The sequence below is a fragment of the Falco punctatus genome, assembly GCF_963210335.1.
Source record: "Falco punctatus genome assembly, chromosome: 4".
In the NCBI taxonomy this organism is placed as follows: domain Eukaryota; kingdom Metazoa; phylum Chordata; class Aves; order Falconiformes; family Falconidae; genus Falco; species Falco punctatus.
The window spans coordinates 56,235,998-56,256,881 of NC_137583.1; the positions used below are offsets into that span (position 1 = coordinate 56,235,998).

The window sequence follows — 20,884 nt, forward strand, 5'->3', positions numbered from 1 at the left end:
AGCCAGCTCTGAATTTCTCTGGTCAGTTTTGTAAACATCTTGGACTTACTTCAGCATAAGCTGAACACAAATCCAGTGATTCAACTTGGACAGCTGCTACCGCCAGTATACACTTTAAAACAGACATGCTACGTGCGCACGTGTTTTCGTCTGCATGTGTCTAGAAAGCCTAGAGGGATTTGGGAAAGGATTTTCCCCCTCTGCATCCAGAGTTCTTTGTTAGTAGCACAAGTGCCATTAAAATATGCATGACGACAATAAATGACAATTTGTTTTCCTCCATGCTAGGCATTCAGCAATTGCAAAGTTGACTGAAAGCTTATTCTATGCCACAGCACTAGACGTGGAACTCCAAGTGGGTTTGCTCAAATGCTTCTCCAGCACCTTCCTGGTCCTCTTAATTATTTTTCCTCTTCTTTGTTTCTTGCTATTTTGACAACTGAATTCCTTCTTCACAACTTCCATGTTTGCGTAATATTTGCTCCATACAGAAACAGGCTATTAAATCCACTTTAGCTATTATATCAATGTCAGCAAATAACTTCTGACATTGCCCAAGGGACAATGTTTTTGCTCACCAGATCAACTCTGAATGTGCAACAGGGCCAAAATGTTTGGTTTTAGCAGCATGAAGATAAACACTGGTAATTAATATTTAAACACTTTATATAAGAATGACATTATTCCTCCCAAAAGAGCCTGGGTGTCTACAGCTCAAAGTTAACAGTATTTCTTTCAAATATCTGAAGCAAAATATGCACATGCTAAAAACCGTATTTCATCAACACTGTCAATAGAAAACATTTGACTAATCCAAATCTTAAAGCTGCATTGCCTGTTCTACTACTCGCAGTTCTAAGCAAGAGAAAGAAGTGCCTTGGGGTGGGATTTGAGATTTAAAACCAGTTTCAGGCTCTATTGCTATATCTGTAAATGATTTCCGGTATCACTCTTCTCCTCTGCCCCTCCATTGCTCCTCTGTGATACAGGGATGCCTGTAGATCCTTTTCAGCTCTTCAAAAAGAGGTCATGAAGCTTATACCTGGGTAAAATTACGTTATTTCTGATGTGCTGAGCTCCCACAACTTGTCTAACATCTAAACTCAGTTCTCCCAGCACGGTAAGCACTACGTCCACCTCTTTGGTCTACTGGACTTTGGGGTGGACTGAAGCAATGCCTTACCTGTTTGCTGGAGTGGACACTGTTCTTATTCCTGTTGTTGTCCAGCAGACCCCCACATTTGCCTAATGCTGCCAAATCCTTCATAATAGAGTTCAGAGCTTCTTCTTCATCTGCAAAAGAAGGAGACACAACTGAAGTGTGGAAGGCAACCTTGCCCCTGGTAGTGCAGAGTAAAAATACAGTATTACAAATATAGTCTTTCAGCCCAAAGTGTTCAAAAGACATGATGTCTAGCCTTCCTATCAAGATGGGCATCCAAAGACTACACCGCAGTCCCTCCCAGTCCATCGTGTCTTGGAAATACAGGTTTCTTCATCACAGATCATCAGAAAAAAAGCCAGTGGCTGGGTGTAGGTGACCACTGCTCCTTCAGCTCGTAGCCCACGTTCACTGCCCACGGGGCCTTTTGGAGAGGCACCAACAGACCACATGCGCTGCCCAGGGGGCTGGATACAGTTTGTGAACTACAAGGTGGTGCTCTACAGGACAGAAACCTTTCAGGACCCAGAAAGCTCATGCAGCAGGTGATGAAGAACACCACAGTTCTTCATTGCCTCATTGCCTCCCTCTTCATTAAAGAGGCTCAAGAGCCACAACTGATTTTCAAAACTAGAGCCAGTGAGAAACCATGGGCAAGGGCAAGAATCTCATTAGAAGAGGTAACAAACTCAGCTATGCCAGATAGACAAACACACACACTGAGAACTTATATAGTATTTCTGATTTCTGCAGTAACTAGAGAACTTTGAAGGACCCATTTGATCTGAAACCAATTTCCTCCTTTTCAAGACTTTTACATCTATGGCTGTGGTCTCTTCAAGTGAACTATTACACTGCAAAATACCAACCGGGAGCACTAAAAACCCTATCAAGTCCTAGGGCACAGCACACTTGTTAGGAGGGTGTGAAAACCCGTTGCGTGCTCCATGGTTATGATACAGTCAAGACAGGCAGGTATTAGGCACATGTAGCTATTACTGTAAAAATATAAATACAGCTACCACGTTTTGTAATGCGAGTTTTACACACTCAGTAAAACTGCGCGTCTCCTGGGACAGAGCCACCCCCTGTGCCAAGCCCGCCTACAGATTTAACTCCAAGTCTGCAAAGATGTGAAAGGTGACAAAAACTGTATGAAAGCAGACAGAAGTGGACCCAAACACTGAGGTTCTTTCCCCAGGGAGGATTAAGTCCTGGATCCTTGTGCTGAGATACATCATCATCTCCTTTTTTCCCACTCCTCCTGATGGGTTTTATCAGGACCAAAGCTATGGGGAAAAAAAAAAAAAAAAAAAGATGTGAGAAAAAGACTTCTTATGCATGCTGTGCACCCAGAGCCATCTCATTAAAGAAATAAGAAGGGAAATGGGGAAAAACATTTAAAATTCAGTGTCACTTATTTTAGAGCTCAGAATGAGCTCTAATGCCTGCATTTTCCTGTAGGCAATGTATATATTTAAAATTTTTATTATCAATATTAAATATATCATTAATAAAATAGTAAAATTCATATCAAAGTACACTAAAGTCTGATTCCTCTTCCGTTTTGCATTTCCCTACCCATTAAAAATACAGTTTTGTTTTTCTGGAAGGATGGCAGGGAGCATAACCTGAAATGCTACAGGAAAACACTCAAGATAGATAACTTTCCGTTCTAGTTCTGGGGGGTGGGTGGGGAACAAAACCCCAAAACAAAAACCAACAAGAGTGTTCCCGTAGTTTTGGTTTTGGGGTGGTTTGGTGGGGTTTTTTTGGAGGGGGGAGGGTTGTTAGAAGGGACCTCTGTGGGCAAGCATAGTTTTCCAGACAGATTTTTGTAGTAGGAAAAAAACAACAGAAAAACCCAACTTTTTTTGTTGAGGGGGGAGGGACAAGTTAAAAAAAAACCACAAAAACAAAACCCCCACACACCACCCTCCAGGAATTTTCCACCAAATCTATCAAGTCTAAAATGCCCTTCATCCCTTTCTTTTTTCTAACCCGAGTGACAACAAACTCTTCCTGACACAAAATGCAGCCTGTAATGTCACAGGGAAACTGGGCTTCAACAGGCAGCAGCAGAGCTGGGCTGTTTCTAGCAAAACCACCGGATTCACCACCACTCTTCCACCTCCAAGCCTCCCTGGACATGCCTGGCAGCATCTTCGAGGAGATGCATCTCTGGTTATCCCACCAGTGCCCCGCAAGCATATTCCAGAACTTACAAGATTCAGCAGTGGCTGTCCCAAGGAGATGTTAACAGGGTTTGCTGGAGATCAATAATAATAATAATAAAAAATAATAAACCAACAAATAGGGACAGAGTAACTTCAAAGTTTTCTGGAGTGACTGGAAGCTGCTCCCTCTATTCCTCCCAAGAGAAAGACCTGGCAGCCCCCAAGAACTGGCCCAACAACCCCACAGACCACATCCCAGAGAGCTCCCACTACATCCCATGGGTACCCACCACAAGGATCAACCATGCAGCTGAGAGCAACAGTATGAACCACACTTTTGCTAGGATGTCCGACAAGCACACGGCACCTCTGAAGACATCAAAAAAGAGAGATCTTTGAGCTGAAGCAGATCCTATCAATATTGCCACTAGAGACCGGTATTCAAGGTCACTGCTTTAGTGCTATTCCTAGAGGACAGATTACTTCATCACTCACATGGACAGTAGTCACAAGAGATTGCAATGTATTTTCACTAGAAGGAAGCTGGAATTGAGCAACACTGCAAAGCAGTGAGACTGATTGGAAGTCACCTCTGCAGGGCGTACGGGAAACCTGGACGTCCTTCTGCCTATCCTACCACATGGGGCTTACACTGGCTACCAAGTCAGGGTCTTCAAACTTTTCCTGGACATTGGAAATCTCTTGGTGTTTAAAGAGAAGACAGAAGTTCATGGGAAATTGGCCTTCCTTGCTTTGTCAATCAGTAAATAACTTGTTACAGGTTAGTTTGGTTTACATTACACTGCCTTCAAAGCAATAACTTAAGTCTTCCTCCTCTACCTACCCATCCATTTTGGCAAAACCTTTTCCAACACAGTCTTCTCAGTACATCAAATATAGGTTTAAAAATTCCTGGTGCTCCAGCCCCACATGCATGATTATGAAACTCACATTTCCTTAGAAAGTCTGGCTGCATATCTCTGCTAGAAGCTTCCTTTTGCATCTCTCCCAACATAGCAAAGAGCATCCACTCACTTTCAGTAACTGCTTAAGTTTAGCCCATTTTCAGAAATACCCAACCATCAATTTAATCAGCCTAGAATCAGTAGTCTACTAAAAAGGAAATGCCAGAAACCATTCTGAAAAGCATATGAGATTTTTTTGTAATAAACCCTGAGTGTTACTGGTCAAAAAGGCAATACACACATCCATGCCTTCACTGCTATGAAACAAGGTAAGAAAACTTCTTCCTATAAAAGCAGTGAAGGTTGTTTGCTGCTGCTGCTGGACTGCGAAAGAACATGACTTAAGCACAAGCAGAAATACATTATTTCCTTGAAGTAATGTATTTCTGTGTATTTAAGCAGCTTTTAAGCCACTTTTAATAGTGTGGTTTTAGTCCAAGAGAACTGCAATTTCAGAGGGACTATGACCAAAGCCTCCAACTGTTCAAAACAAAGCGAAAAACACCCCCACACCATGCTCGGAAGCAACTTCAGAGCAGGAGCACAACTTGCATCATCGGTTGCAAAACTGACACTTCCCAGTCCTCCCCACGACAGTTTTGCACAGGGACTGATGCTTTCCAGACTAAGCCTCTTGCCCATCCTAATTACTGCTCTTGGGGTCTCCAAGCTGACTCCCAAGAAGGGTGGAGAACTTTGTTCCATGGAAATAAGCAGCCAGCTCAGCCAGTTCAGTCAAAATTCAAACAAGCACTGAAGCTTACTGGATAATTAAATCCAAATGCCACTCCCAAGCATCTCCAGCAGAAGAGGCGTCACAGGCTGCTTGCTCTCTGTTTGGCTTGGTTTGAGCGAACAGAGGGTGCAGGATGGATGTCTCTCCCCAAGAGAAAACACCAGGAATCAACAGGAATCCCATGCCCAAGGGACACGCAAGAACAGGTTCTCCTGATCTAGCACTGGCAGGACCCAAGCACGCTTCAGCCTTGTGAGAAGGCAGCATTGCAACTACACAAATATATATCTTCCCAGGCTTCGCTGCAGCTCCGGAACAAAACAGCTGCAAGTTGCACAACACCAATGAAGTATCCACAGAGCTCAGATGGACTCAAGAGACTCATGGAAACCATTGACTGTGCAACGTGAGCAGGTTCGTGTTCCTGAACAACCTTCTGCCCCAGCTTCACTCTTGCACCATTACGTACAAATTCACTTAAGGTATTGCAGGTTGACAGGATGAATTGTACAATGAAGCCTGCCCTCTCTCCCCAGCACAACAAGTAAACAGGACTATTTCTACAATGGAAGACCAGGACAAAGAAAAGCTGATTACACAGGCAGCAAAAATGAAACTTAAAAATCAATTGTGTTTAGCACTGTCCCTTCGTCCCTAATGTCTTGTCTTCCATCCTCAGCTCTGTCTTTATCTTCAGTTATTTCCCTTAGCAGCAAACTAATTTCTTTCTTCCCTACTTCCCACCAACACCCCAATTTTGTGCTTTTTAAATCTGCTTCCCATGACAAAGCTCATTCGACCATGCTGCCAGCCCACCCAACCAAGGACCACTTCCAACCAAATATAACAGAGGTCTCAAAGATACTAATTTCCCAAAGGTTTGAGGGTGGGGTGAAATATCCATAGTCAAATAGACGAGAGGAACACACACAAGAAATCAACCAAGAGCACGCCGAAGAAGCAATGACCAGTCGAGCTACAGTGGATGTGGGAGGGTTTGGTTTATACTTTTAAAATACACTGATCCACTTTGGCAAGATCTTGTATCAAAACCAAAATACCTCCTTCTCTCATCAAGTTTTCAGTTCTGTAAGATGTTAAGACTCACAGGTCCCAGACACCACGAACGTGAATCTGGGGCATTCAGTACTTAGCAAAATCAATTACGAAGTAAAATAAAAAAGCCACAAGATGACACATCTCTCTGCCCTTCATATACAGATTTCCGGTACAGCTACGTGGCTTTGGTTCCAGCATGTATGCAGGAGAGAGGAACTTGGAGTTTCAGTCTTAGTGCAGTAGGCTCACTGCTGAAAGAGGAAAAGAAAAAAAAAAAAAGTCAAGGGAGAAACAGCAAGCCTGAAGGTCAACGTGGACCACCCAAAACAATTCAACAGTCAGGAGAGAAAGCAAATGAAGAAGGGACAAAGGAATAATTTAGCTGTGTTCAGATGGTCTAGACAGTGCTGTTATTGTTGGCTTCACTAATAGGTCATTACTAAGAAGCAGCTTACGGCAGTTCCATGAAGCTGCTTCCATGAACGCTGCAAAAAACCAAAAAAGCACCAACAGGATGAAGCACCAAGAAAAGCCTGCAGAAGTAAAACAGAGTCTTGTAAAACATGTCAAGTTTTGATTTGGGCCTCTCACATACACCAGGCAGAGCTAGGGCTGGGAAAAGACAGGGAAAAATCCAGGGCGTTGCAGAAGGGTAGAATATTGTCCTCTGAGTCATTACTGAAGAAGGCTGGAGCATGTAGCTAAGGGGCTGTAAGTTGTCACATACACTTCCGCTTGGATCCAACGTAAAACCACCAGCGTGACCACCTGTGGTCACTGAACATCTTGCTGTGCTTTTTGCAACCATGATGCTGATCACCCAGTTCAGCCATCGAGTCTCTGTAAATTCCAGTGGCACCCTCTATCGCTAGCATCCACCTCTCTGGAAGGTGATGCAGCTGCTGGGGATATCCCCAGGCAGAGGAAAGAGTTCTGCGAAGTTTCAGAGGGGATGAAGAGAGGATGGAAAGCCTCACAGAAACATTGTCACCTTCATTAAAAAGGCCTTTTTTCAAAAGGCACGGCTTCGAGCATATAGTGACAAAAATACTCAAGTGTAATAAAACATAGTGAAAAGAAATACAGAACCATATGACTATGCCACTGACAATGTTAACTTTGGCCTGAGAAAGACATCACCATTTCCTTGTCTGTTTTTTGAAAAATACACAATTTTTGGATTCACTGGTATATGACATTTATCATTTACCACAGAGAACCTCAATCGAAAGCCAAGACCCACTGCCTCAGCATCAGCCAGTACATGCAAAGGGCAGTCCCTGTCCTGATGGATTTTCAGCTAAACTGTCAGATGGAGAGAGAGATAAGAGGTTTTTTATGTCATCTGATGGACAGGAATCTGAGACAGACAAAAGTCTTAATAAAGACTACACAAGTCTGCAGCCAGAGCTAAATACATCAACAGAGCTTAAATTCAGAAACTTGATCTAGCCTTACTGTTTGTATACAAAGGCCACAGAAATTCATTTAGCAGCCTCTACATCACAATCTTGACTTGGAATCAAGCAAAACAGCCTCTTTCTGAACAGCTTTCTAAAAGTCTCAGTTTGAAGAAGTAGCATACTTATTCCAATAACTTCTCTGCAACAAATACCTATCTCACCTCCCATTTGAATATAGCTCACTTCATATTCTACTCATTAAATCTTGATAACCCTGTACCTTACAGACCCCTCTATTAACAGAAATCCCTCCCCCATCTTCTGCAGGTATTGACAGACAGCGATCTTCTTCATTTAACTAAATGGAAACACATAACTTCTTCCATTAGAGTAATCCTTAGTTCATTCCTACAGCTCTTTCTGGTTGTCTTTTTTTTTTTTCTTCATGAAGAGCAGAGCAAACATCAGAGTAACATACAATGTTCAATGGCCACAAGTCCTTTTCGCTTCTATTTGCGGTGTGAGCATGGGGTAACAGCAAACAGTCACATGTTACAGTGAAAGTTCACATCTGTTGGACCAACAGCAACCTGGACTGCCTGCTGCCTTCATCAAAAGGTCAATGCCGTATCAGTCCTGGGTTTGCTTTCCTGGACCTGGTAACTAGAAAACACTAACCTATTTGAAAACAGGTGTCAAAGAACTTGCTTGTGAAGACAAATGTTGTCTTTTCTCCAAAAGCCAGAGGAGAGAAAAAAAAAACAAACCACAACAGCTTGGAGATGAAGAGAAACCAGGATTCAAGCCACGCACAAGATACCAGGGGCAGAGGTACCAAGGCAGCATGGACTTGATCTTAAAAAGCCTTCTCCAGCCTGAATGATTCTATGATTCTCAATAGCAGACAGGATCAATTAGTAAGTAAACACTGTCCCAGTCAATTTAAGGAAGGAGACCAGTGAGCTAGAAGCTCAAAACCCTGATTTGGACCGTAACAAAAGCCCTTAAGCAAGTAAAGAAGGGATCCAGACACTCTCACAGGCAAGTACAAATGCTCTCTTACAACTCACCCCCCCTTAGAAGGGCTGTCTGTGAATGAACTGTGGCAAAACAGATTGCTGCGTGAATCCATCTATGAGAGGTGCAGATAAACCTCCATGTAAATTAAACCCGCATGCACAAATCATTTTGCCACTGTCTGGAGCAGCGTCCAGTATCTGATAAGGAGAAAAATTACCCAATTACCCTCCCCCAGCCCAATTACTGTGCACTGCAGCAGACACACCAGTGGAGCACGCTCCCTTTGCAAGTCAGCAAAGGGCTCGCTGGCAGCTGGATCCTGCTGTCGTTCACCCTCCTGCAACCCCACCCAAGGGATGGCAAGGTCACCCCTGTGTACGACTCAAGGGCAGGGCACAGCTCAGCAGGTCGAGCAGAGCAATTATACATGAGGAAGTGAGGAAAGACCCTTCTGATACACAGGATTTCTTGGCAGGAGTTTGTTCGCTGACGTCTTAACTTTGGACACACAAATTCACATAGATAACTAATGCTGCAACGTGCTCGGGTTTCCTGAAAGTGCATTTCTTCTTATCAAGAAATTACGATGCTAAAGGGTGCACCATTTAATAGGTAGCAAAGATTATTAACAAACTTTACCTGACAAACTTATGGTAAATGCTTGCTCTCCATAAGTGACATCGGTTTGGATTTTTAATACTGCGTTTCTAGCACAACCAGTAACCCCTTTGTAAAAATAAACAAAACCAAACCCATCAGAGACTTTTAGCAGCTACAGACGTCCATCACACCAAGTGTCCATAAAATATCTGTGGGTTTAGGGTACAGTTATACTGTCTCACAAGCCATTTTCTCAGGGGTAAAGCTCCTTTTGAGAATTCCTGCCTCCTATTCCTGCTCTACCCCATGCTATCCCTTAGGTGAGCCGTCCAACTATTGGTAAAATCACACAGTCAACAGATCAAAGAACCTGTTCAGATCAAAACCAACCCTTCCCTTTACATGCCCTTGCAAAGGGGGACAGAAGTTAGTGCTCAGGAGTGGGCTTGAGGGGAAGGCAAGAACCTGTTTGAAAAAAGCTAAACGAGTTATTTTTTAAAATTATAATTAGTAAAGCAATGTATCACATATGTAACTAATTCTGGTCACCACGACAGGACACAACCAGTCCCCAAAATACTAATGTACACAAATAAGCAAACACCTCCAATGTAATATGAAGTGACTGGACTCTTAACATGTCTATAAGAGCATTGAGAGAACAGCAAAGGAGAATAAACTGGTGAGTAAATTAATATGTTATGTCATAACTTATTTGAGATCCAGGGTGTGAGATAACGAAGAACTTCAACTGCCCTCTGAATTTCCCCAGGGAAACCCAAAAACTAAAGTAATTACTGGGACTGCACCTCAGTTTAGGTAAGGCAAGAGCTGTGTCCTTACACCACTGAGCGATCAGTACCTTGCAAAAACCAATACAAAACCTTCCAAGGACATCGAATGGCAAGTTTTAACACTTGCGTTGAAGTTTCAGAGGCTAAGCCACAAATCTTACAAGAAATTTCTCTTGATGAATGCAAAGAGCTGTGGCATGATACTGAGGTATACTCATCCCAGAGATTTACCAGGGACTTTCGCAGTGGAAAAGGACTCGGGATCCAAAAGGTGTTTGGTTTAGATCAGCAGGGAGGGAAAGCAGGGTTGCATCTGTGGTTCACCGCAACCCTCCACTCCCAAAACAGCCACCCCTCTGACGGCACCACGCACAGTAACACTCCACGGGATTAGAGCCTGCCCACATTCTGCAACACGCTGCCCTCCTCCACAGCTCCCGTCCCTGTGCATGCTTGTCACCATGTCCCCCATACATCCCTGCAGACACGGAGGGCAGCAAAGCCCCCTATGAAAGCATTTCCCCCCAGATACACAGCCCCGACGGCTAGATTCGGTCAGGGCAAGGCCGCTCAGGGATGAGGGCAGGTGAACTCCCCAGCAGGGCAGGATGGGGAGCGCTGCTCAGAGGCTGCGCTCTGACGGGTATCCGAGCTGGACAGCTTGGAGATGGGCAAAAACCTTTGTCCTTGTGGGGGTTTATCCTGTGGCTTTCAGATAAAGGCTCAGGCACAAAACCCTCCTCCCTCCTTTTCGCAGCCCCTCTCCCCAGCACAGTGTCGCTGCTGGGCTTTGTAACAACCTGTGGGGGTTCAACAATGGCACCCCACGCCCTTCAACCCTCCTTGGCTAATGGACCAAACATCTGGGTTAAAACTGGATGGTGTTTGTTGGAGGGAGGAAGATTTTCTGAAGAGAGGGGAGCTGCAGAAACAGGTGCTGCCCCTCATATCCAGCCAGCAACTTGGATCCTGGAGCAGGAGACAGGATGGTTCAATAATAAAAAAAACAGTGGCAAAGCACAGCCCACAACGTGTTTTGCTGGCTAATGAAGGTGTAACTGGGTAAGCTACTTACCTTTAAGCACCTCTGAACTTAGCTGCAAAGCTGGAGGTGTTTGCAAACCCTACTAAGGGGCGCAGAGAATGACAGCATACCTCGATTCCCTGCTACTGAAGCTCCTAACGAGATGTAAAGCACAGCAAAGATTAAGCAAGGAAGTCTGTCAGCCAAAAAGCAAGCATTCACCCTACACAGCACCACAGGGAAATCTAACCCAGCCTTGACCGTTCCAGCTACCAAAGGTCTCCAAGCCCTAGGCAGGCTCTGGCATTGGGTGCCTCCCAGTTGCAGCCCTGGGGAAGACAGGGGGCAGAAGCAGGAATAGAGAGAGCAGTGAGAGTCAGGGCTTTCCTGTAACAGCAGGGTGCTGCAAGGCAAACCATGCTAAATCTCCGCTTCTTAGAATCAAAGTATCATTTTGGTTGGAAGAGACCCTTAAGATAGAGTCCATCTATAAAGCTAACACTGCTCTAGCACAAAACTGTTGTTTCTCATTTGCTTTTGCAGATTAAAATTAGTCTAGGAGAGCTGCAAGCAGGGGCTAGACCATTGAAAAATTAACATTTAAGAATATTTTGCACACCCATAGCTCTGCTAAGCATTAAATATATATATAAAAAAATACAGGGGCTGTTTGGTTTTATGGCACGATGCTTCTTCTCCCACAACATCTGCCTGCAAAACTCCTCACCACTTCAAAGTTACCAGGTACTGGTTTCTCTCACTCATCCCACAACAAACTTTCACAGCTTTTTTGCTAAGCCTGCCCATTGCTCCACAGACACTCGCTACCTTTTCCTTTAATGGATTAACATAATTAAATTAAACTCTGGGCAATTTTTCCAGCCTGTTTTCCCCCTAAGCTTAAAATTTGCTCCTTCTGAAGAAGGGCTTAGTGCCTAAAAGGCAGACTGGTTTTTTTCCACCTCTATCAGTTTGGTCTAATAAAAGATATTACCTCTCCCCACAACCTATACCTCTCTCTTGAGCACACTTGAAAGGAGAAAAATGTTTACCCAGCAAGAAACATAGCTGGCAAGTTATTTCCCCTGACTGCCTCCAATACCTTTGAAGGTTATTTGCAGGCTCATAAAGACCTCTTTCTCCCTCCCAGCCCAGTTACTTCCAGTGCTCAAAGCCACAGCCCAGAGCCCATGAACTCATAACCTGCTGCTGCACCAACGGCTGCGACATCCCAGATACAGCGATGCAGGTCCAGTCCCGCCTTCCCCAGGTGCCCGAAGTGCCTGGCGTGACCCTCAACAGAAGCCCTGGGTGCAATGGGCACAGTGCCAGGAAAGGGAGGTGACACGGACACCTCTTAACTCAGACACTTCTCGAAAATAACAAAACCTGAGCGTCCGATGTGCCTTACAAGATAAACTGCTGCAATTCAACCTGAATTACTTTTTTTTAATAGCTCTCAGCATACAAAGAGCAAGTGAAGAGCAAACCCACTACCTTAGACTGAAGAATGAGGAAAATATGTCATGGGAGAGCTGAGACATCAGTGCCTGCATGCAGGGGGATAAGGTGAGTTGGTCTGTTCTGCTCCCAGCAACCGGGGGCAATTCTCTCAGCCTCAGCAGCCCCCGCAAAAAAACACTGAATTGGGTTAAATGGCCAGACCATGGCTGTGCAAACAGGCCCCCTCCTCCTTCAGCAAGCTGCAGCACATCCTGCCAGCCCAGCCTGCACTCGTTTTCTCCAAACACACCCACCGTCAAGGCAATATTGTAAATACGCATCATTCTCCCATCTCCTGCACCTCAGATTACCTTCCCGCTGAAGCAAGAGTCACACTCGCTCCAGAAAAGTACTAGAGACCTAAACTTTTGAGTTATGCATACGTATGCTGAACAGAATAGGTAAGTGTTCTGGAGCTTTTATCATCAGAAACACATGTGCATACACACAGCATTTCATAACCAGAATTAAGAATACTTCAGTAATTTTTAAACAAAAACAAAAAAGGCAATAAACAAGCTGATGCTTCTTATATCAACTTCTGCAGTTTTTAAACATTACTTTTACTGTGAGGTCATGTTTAAACACAGCAATTTTTAACCACTATTGACCACAGTCCTTTCATTGTGCTGTATTGGAGACGTGGACATTTTTAGAAGTGTCATACACACTCACTGGTCTACAGCTATGTTTGATCAAATTATAAAGAGGTCCTGGACCCTCACAGAAAGGTGGCAGATGGAAATGCACTGCGAGCTGGGGGACCTGTTCTGTGCCAGGAAAGGTGGAACATCCTGCTTTGGGACACACATGATCTCCACTCCAGTTTTTCTTTCATTATCAAAGCTGAAAAAGCCAATGTAAAAGGCATATGTCACTTGGACTCTCTGAAGCCTGAGAAGAATAGCAGCCCAACAACCACGTTAAAAATTAGTTCATTATTCTTCCAGCCTGCAGGAATTACAGTACCAAACTGACAGCAGATAACCACTTCAGGCTCCCGTACCGTTTTGGATGATCAGTGTCCAGCAAGGTGCGCTGGGGATTTGCCTTCCTGAAGATGTGTCTCAGACCATGCTCAGTCATCTCACCCCACTTCATCTCCATACCCAAGACCCGACCCACTCAGGAAACATGCGGTCATCTTCTGAAGCAGTGACTGAACACCTACAGCATGGCCACATGTCTCCCTCTAGAAATCACAAAGTCCTCCCAAATGCCTTTCCAAATCTTTGTTTTCCATACAAAGAAAGCGTCAAACACTTCAGCACAAACACAACTGTTATACACCTGGAGTAAAGTGTCCCAGGACAGCACTAAACAGGAGCCCAAGTCATTTATTGAAGACCAAAGCATGAAGCAAAACCAGAGCAATTCCATCCTGAGATCCTATGCTGTATCCAGTTACTTCCTTTTCAAATTAAACCCTCTGATCTATCTTGCAGAGATACATCCAGATCCTTCACAAACAGCATTAAAAGAATAAATAAGCATTAAGTGACATGGTCATAACCATGTCCACACACCAGACCCAATGCCAAGGACCTCTGCTTAGGTTGACCCCAAGCTGGCACGTGTAGAGATACCGTCTTGGACCTGCAACAGCTGAGCAACCTCCCTGCAGCGCTGGGACGCCACGGCTGCAGAGGGCTAGTCCAAGTGCCACTGCACCGCGTGACACCTCCAAACTGCTATGTCAGAACTGCAGCCCACAGAGATCCCAGAAGTCCCCACTTCCCGTCTTGCGGTCTCCGTACACGGTCATACAGCTTCCCTAGAACCTGTCCAGGAGTGAACAGCCCTGTGCTGAACTCTGAGACACTGAGTAGACTATAAATGGGATCCTAAGAAGAATGGTAGACCTGGAATGGATCTTGAGATACACCTCCTCTGTGGTCAGTTACATGACTGCAAGCTCCCTGCGCTTCCCTTGAAAATGCTCCCTCACCTCTATGCGCAGAAGAAACAAGCACACATATAGAAAGGAGGGGTATGTGTGAAACTAAAAAAACCTCAAAATTCAGACTAATTTTCTGTGTATCAGCAAAGCTGCAGCTACAATCCTTTAACTAACACACACCACTCCGTATGACTGATCAAGATACACATCACTTCATCTTGCTCCAACAGTCAAGCCAGAGACCAGACTCAGGACCATACCACGATCCCGGCTGAATGCAGCCCGGCAGATCTAACAGGCATTGATGCTGTGTTAGTGACAAGCCACCGCAATATGCTCCAAGCAATGACATTTGGGGAAGGGGACATGCACAGCACCTTCCACCCACACACATGTGTAAGCAGAACTGCAGATCTGCATAAGACTCCTACCAGCTCAGCTTGCCTTCCCAAAACAGTCAGAGCGCCTTGCAGAAGGGTGCTCTCTTCAGCATTCCCGCGATTACTGCTTCCCCAGTGTGCCCATACTGTGTTCACAGCTGACAGTTTGAAGGCACCGAGGAGTACCAACCATGCTCTCTGAAAAAGAAGCCATCAAACTGACTATCTGCTGAGAACTGGACGGGAGCCAGCAACTCGTTCCCTACTGGTACTCAGAGCAAGTCTGAACTTTCCTTCTTAAAAATAAATTGCATTGACAAAGGAGTGGCTCTCACCTTTAAAGTGAAAATGTCTCTAAAACATTGTGGGGTTTTTCACTAGGGATTTAAAACTGAAATTTGTCATTCTTTATATTGAAGAAGCACTCTGGACTTTCTCTTCCCCTCTTTTTTTTTTTTTTTTAACCTTGGCTTCAAATTAGTCCTCTCCCCACAAAATCTCTCTTCTAGGAAGCAGAGGAAGAGAAAAAAAAAAAAAAACAAACCAGAGCGGTAGAGCCAGGATGGGGTAAACGCCACTTTTCTCCTTTCTCCATGGATGAGGACAAACAGTTAAGGTCTGGTAGCGGCTTAATATTTTTCACTTTTTAAATTCAAACCACTATCACCTGAATCACTTTTCTACCAGGTCTGCAAGGTCAATCCCTAAATTTACAGGTATTCCACCCCCACCTCCTTTTTATTTTTTTAAGCAAGATTTCAACCAGCCCTGAAAAGTTTTGGGTGAACTTGTATAAATGCTGCAAATGCGGAAGTGAGGTGCTCAGCTTCAACCAGGATTCCTCCAACACCTCTTCTTTCTTGGGTCACTGGGTCAGGAAGCCATTTCAGGAGATGTGTTTAGGCTCCTCAAAACCTGTCTCTTCTGGTGAAGGAAACAGGACAATCCAAGCTCAAATAGCTCCACGCATTAATCAAGCGCTGACACTCATGTGAGGTAGAACCTGGCCTTGTTCTTCAATCTGCTGAGCTTTCTCTTTCCAGCAAAATTAAAGAGGAGCAGCAGAAACCTTTACAGTTCCTGGAACTGCTACTGGCTGGCAAAATAGCTTGTAGACCTCTTTGGAACTGTCAGTAATGCATGCATCTTCTGCAAAGTCCTTTAGCGGGGATGGGAAGACACCAGGCAAACCCTGCAACTGTGTCCCACCTGTGTGACAGGTTACAAGCACAGTAGCAAGGCATGGACGTTTTCCTGCAAGTAAGGTATGATTTTGCGAGAGTAATGTGAAAGTTTGATGGCCAATGGCATGAGAACCTGAAGGAGGGCTGGGGCTCTCACACTTACCACTGCTCACGTGAGCCAGCATCACTGAGCTGATTATTTATGTACTAAAACTGAGACAGTCCAGAACTTCCAGGCGGTCCTGATTTATGACATAATGAATTTTCTTCAGCAGTAGAGATTACATCAAGATCATTATGTACCTCCAGAACTATAAATGATTTCCACTTTTTTTATTAAAAAAAAAAAAGAAAAAAAGTCTCCCTCAGCACCGCAGAGCATCTGATACACAACTATTCCAGTGGAAAAGGGAGAAGGTGAAGGTAATCCAGGTCACCAATTAGAAAAGCAATTTACTCAGGCTCTGTTTGAAACAGAACCTTCCTTGGGAGAAGAGATACAGGGAATGAAGATGCTCTGCCCAGAAATACAAGGCAGACTTGGGAAGAAGCTCCACCTAGAACACAAAGCAGCAGATCACACTGATAGTAAGAAGAAGATTTGTCTAATTCTGGCACCACTGAAAGGCAAAACATTAGAAAGCAATGTAATATTCAGCCAGACCATCCTGGTAATGTCTCACACTCTGCTGTCATGCTTGGTAGCCCCAGCCAAAGTTAGCAGGCTGTTAATTGCTTCAGGGGAATCCAATTCTTACCCATCTTTCCATCTACATCAGGCCTCCATTCCACCGGTCCCAGACACTTGTACCTTATCCTCCACTCTCAAGCATCCACCCTGTAATAACAAACATACACAGAGGTTACAAGTTAATTTTGATGTGTCAATGGGAACAGAGACCGAACAGGGCCACTCTTCACAAGGCATTTCCCCACCATCACCTGGGCTGGAGGAAAGAGAAGAACCATTTAGTTAGGAAATGAGACCAGGAGTCCCTCCACCTCTACAGGCCCCAAAGGTAACACACTACAAACCTGGTACCTTTATAGTTTTAAAGCCTTGGGAGGAAACAACTTATACTTGTGCCACACATCCCCTTTTGTCGCGAGCAGGTATCTTTAATACATTATACTTGTAATGTATTTTTACATTATTTAATGCAACTCTAAAGCAATACTCTACCTTTAACGCATTGCATTTTGTGGCAGCCCTATGGGATAACACCCACTTGGGGAACAGCCTAACAGCAGGACATGGAAAGTCAGCCCCAGAGGCAGCCTGTATCAAAGCAGAATTTAGTATCAAACCTGTATTTAGGCCTTTCAAATTCCAGCCAAGGTTCCTCAAGGCTGGACCAGCTTTCCTCTGACTGCATGGGATAAAAAAAACCCTGAGTCTAGGCAGCTCTCAGCAGCAACGTACGCTCCACATGTCCCTCATGGCAAGCATGTCCCTAACAGCCCTTCCCGAGTCTCTGGCTGTTGCCAAGTGCTACTCATGGCTATCCGCTAATCTGCCCAAAACTGCTGCAGAAGCGGGTTCAGTCCCTTGGTATGCTGCACGGAGCCAAAGCTCTGTGCCCCACCACAGGTTGTTTGGGGTTTTTTTTCCTCACAGAGAAACTTAAGGAGTATAAACCCGAACCTGCTGGAGTCAGTCCTGCTCACCAGTGAAAAAACTCATTTTAGACTGAATGAAGGCATAACCCACCTAAAGATGGACACCTTTCAAAGAGCAGTACGATAGAAGTGATCAGTGAAGACCAATCCACTTTAGCTGGCCGATAAGCACACATAAACCTGTGTGACAGCATGAGTAAATGAAGAGGCATCTTGAACACTCCAGACTTGCATGGGAAGCCTAAGACATTCCTGTTCTGCAGTCACTGCAGGCAACACTGCCCCAAAGTCAATGAGAGCTGCATACGCCAGGACACAGACACAAACTCTGGAGTGTTAAAGCACCATGGATTGGGCAGAAGCAGTAGAAAAATGAAAATCTCCCAGCTCAGTCAAATAGATTTAAACACAATAACAAATCTGAAGTGAACCATGGAATGACCACAAGCGTGGATTAAAATGATTTTCTGCAGCTCCAGCGCCTCGGTGCTGGCAAGCAGGAGGATATTTATTCAACCTATTTTGAGAGAGACGAGCAGGAAGGGAATGCGATAAGAAAGCAGCAGAGGCGGAGACATACATGTGCCCCGAAGTGCGTTGTTCCTTTTGCTGCTGCAGCTTCCTCTCAGGACAGCATCATTTAGCCTAAGAGCCCACAGCCACCAGGGACTCTCCTCTATCCTTTTCTAAGACAGAGAAGGAGACAAGGAAATAACGCACTTGGAAAGGTTAAAAATCCTGTCTTGAGGAGCAACAGTTGGTCTACGCAACGCTGAATCGAGAGCACACCCCCACCAAGAAAGCAGTATAAAAATTCCAACTGAGTATAACAAGAGCAGGAAACGGCCCAAATCTTCACTGCTTTTGCTTTCAGAACCGATGCAGGCACTTCCAGCAATTAAGCAGCATGCAGAGTTTGCATCAAGGGCCACATGCAGATAGCCTGGATTAACCCTAAATTCCTCTGATACCCCAGGTTAACTCTCCTATCAGCATAATAGACTTTTCTAATGGCTTTCTGGAGACCTTTCAGACCTTTGCCATCCGTATCTAGTTACAAAAGCATGCACCTACAGGAACCATGCAAACAAACCCTGGAAAAAAACAGGTGACCTTTCCATCAGCAGAGCCCTACCCTGTGCTCTTCTCCATCACCTCTGCCATAGCAAGCCCCTGAGACCCCACTTGCCCAGCTCTCGTGAGTGAACAAGCCCCTGCACACAGTGCAGGAAATTTCCACGGGTACACCAGAGAAAAGAGGTTTTCTGTTTTAGCAAATCTTGTCAATCCTGAGCACAGCCAGCCTTCAAATTGGACTGCAAACACTGTCGATTTCCGTGGCTTCCCAAAAATACATACCAGCAGCTTCCTGTTACAGAAGGACAAATTCCTGTTTCTAATACAAATTCTGTTCTTTTATTATCTCCCTTAAAAAACGGAGGGGGGGGGGGGGGGGGGGAGAAGGGGAAAAAATAAGGGGTAAAAAAAAGGAAAAACCGCTTTTCTACTCCAACACACTTCAAAGCGGCATCCCCCTTCTCCTCCAGCTAAGCTCCCTGGTCAGAGCCTCCAAGGGCTGGCAGTTTACAATACAAACCAGCGAGCATCCAAAACAGGGCTTCCACTTTGCCCTCCACTGCTCCCACAGCTAGCGGAACCAGTCTCCACTGTAAATCCCTAAATCTCCACTGTCAATCTACAAACTACTGCCCTGGTAACCTCGCCACGCACAAATATGTCTCCTATCAAGCAACAGAAGTAAGAGCTCAGCCAAGTGTCGGCTCCCAGGGATCTTGAGGCAATACATTACTCGTATTCCAGGTTTGCATTGTGCACGCAAGACAGACTTCAGCTGCTCGTGTCTGCTCAGGAAACTGTTGGAAGTTACTTAACCTGCAGAAAAGCCCAGTATAGATGCTCTCACCTAGAACAAACGCAGCTTCGATTTGACTGAGTTGAACTCAATTCTGCTGCCGAAGTGGCTCAACTCCTTTACAGCTACTTGAGCGCAGAACATGAGCACACATGAGAGCTGTATGCAAAATTATTAATCCACTTTAAAAATTAATCCCGGGTTTTCCCTTCTCTCCCCATACTCCTGGCTGGGAAGGGATTCAGCAACACTGAGTTCAAGGGAAACACCACCAATGTACTCTCTATCTAGACATGACTCCAGCTTCTGTGCATTTAAGTTGTGGAAAGCAAAGTAGGGGAGGAAAGGATGAAGAGGAGCAATTTTTCCCCACATGTGAGGGAAGACAAAAAAGTGACTGGAAGAGACTTACTAGGAGTAAGGATGTAGGATGGATGTTAGGAAAGTGGGAAAAGCGCAGTCCAGCATTGAGAGCCTATTACTCTGCAGACTATTACTGATTTGAAATGGGATTTACAGTATCACCTACCCCAAAAAGGACTATTTCCCCCTCCCACAGAGGCTCAGCATCCAACATCAAACAAGGTCTCCAAGCTGGGATGTCTTGCCACTACTGCAGCACAAGCAAATGGCATCTTCCTCTGCAGTTTATCATCCCCAGGCTTCCAGGGAAAGCAGCATCTACTTACTCCTGCCTGAGCACCACTTAACACTTTGGTTTGAAGGTGTAGGGACACACCACCGTAAAAAAATAATAAGCCACAGTTGCCCCTGAAATATGGCTCAGCTGGAAAGCTACTCAAACTAGCACTGCTAAAATTGGGACTTTCCTTGTTTTTTCAAGCGGCAGGGAACAACATGTTGGGCTCAGAGAGTTTAACAAGCAAGAGTCAAGCGGAAAAAATCTCTCCTTTTTAAGAGTTGACCACATTAACTTTCAGCAAATTTCCGGGAGTCCTGCCAGGGCGCTGGAGTTTTGTATACTACGGAACTGTTAAAAATATTATTGTAAATGTTATTTTCAAAAAGCTTCAGAGGCCAGGGCTGGGGTAGTGTTAAAAACAACAGCAAAGCAAATGAGATTGGTTTAATGGTGAGAATACAAACGTACGCATGCTGATAGCTCAGTCAAACAGCCTGCAGGCTTGGCAAAGACCGATTCAAATGCAAAGAGAGTGGTTGAAATATTACAGGTTTCCTCAGACCATCTCAACCTCATCCTTATAGTTGACCTTGTGCACATAGAACTGCCCTGGAAATGGGATCCATATTTCAGAGCTACACAAAAGAACGGCTGAATTTTGGTGACATTTCAGACACATAAGGCCCTATCCACATGGCATTTTCCACTCAGGTTATTCAAAGGACGTGACACAGAGGTAGCCAAAAAGCAGCCATTTAGACTACGCATCTATAGATGTGGCACTTAGGGACATGGTTTAGTGGTGGACTTGCCAGTGTGAGGTTTATGATTGGACTTGATC

General features: G+C 44.7%; 1 protein-coding gene across 4 annotated transcripts in view; it reads right to left on the bottom strand.

The window, feature by feature from the left end:
- The window catches only part of LOC308062080 (mitogen-activated protein kinase kinase kinase 3-like), an 82,221-nt gene that overhangs the window by 43,344 nt on the left and 17,993 nt on the right, over positions 1-20,884 (bottom strand). For 2 of the 4 annotated variants that reach the window (XM_080383014.1, XM_080383013.1), the window contains exons 2-3: positions 16,666-16,745; positions 1,184-1,293 (exon numbers count right to left, since the gene is read on the bottom strand). In XM_080383014.1, the coding sequence (XP_080239140.1) occupies positions 1,184-1,293; positions 16,666-16,669 (114 nt within the window). In that variant the 5' untranslated portion in view covers positions 16,670-16,745. The remainder of the gene's footprint in view (positions 1-1,183; positions 1,294-16,665; positions 16,746-20,884) is intronic. The other 2 variants (XM_080383016.1, XM_080383015.1) reach the window with 1 other exon arrangement.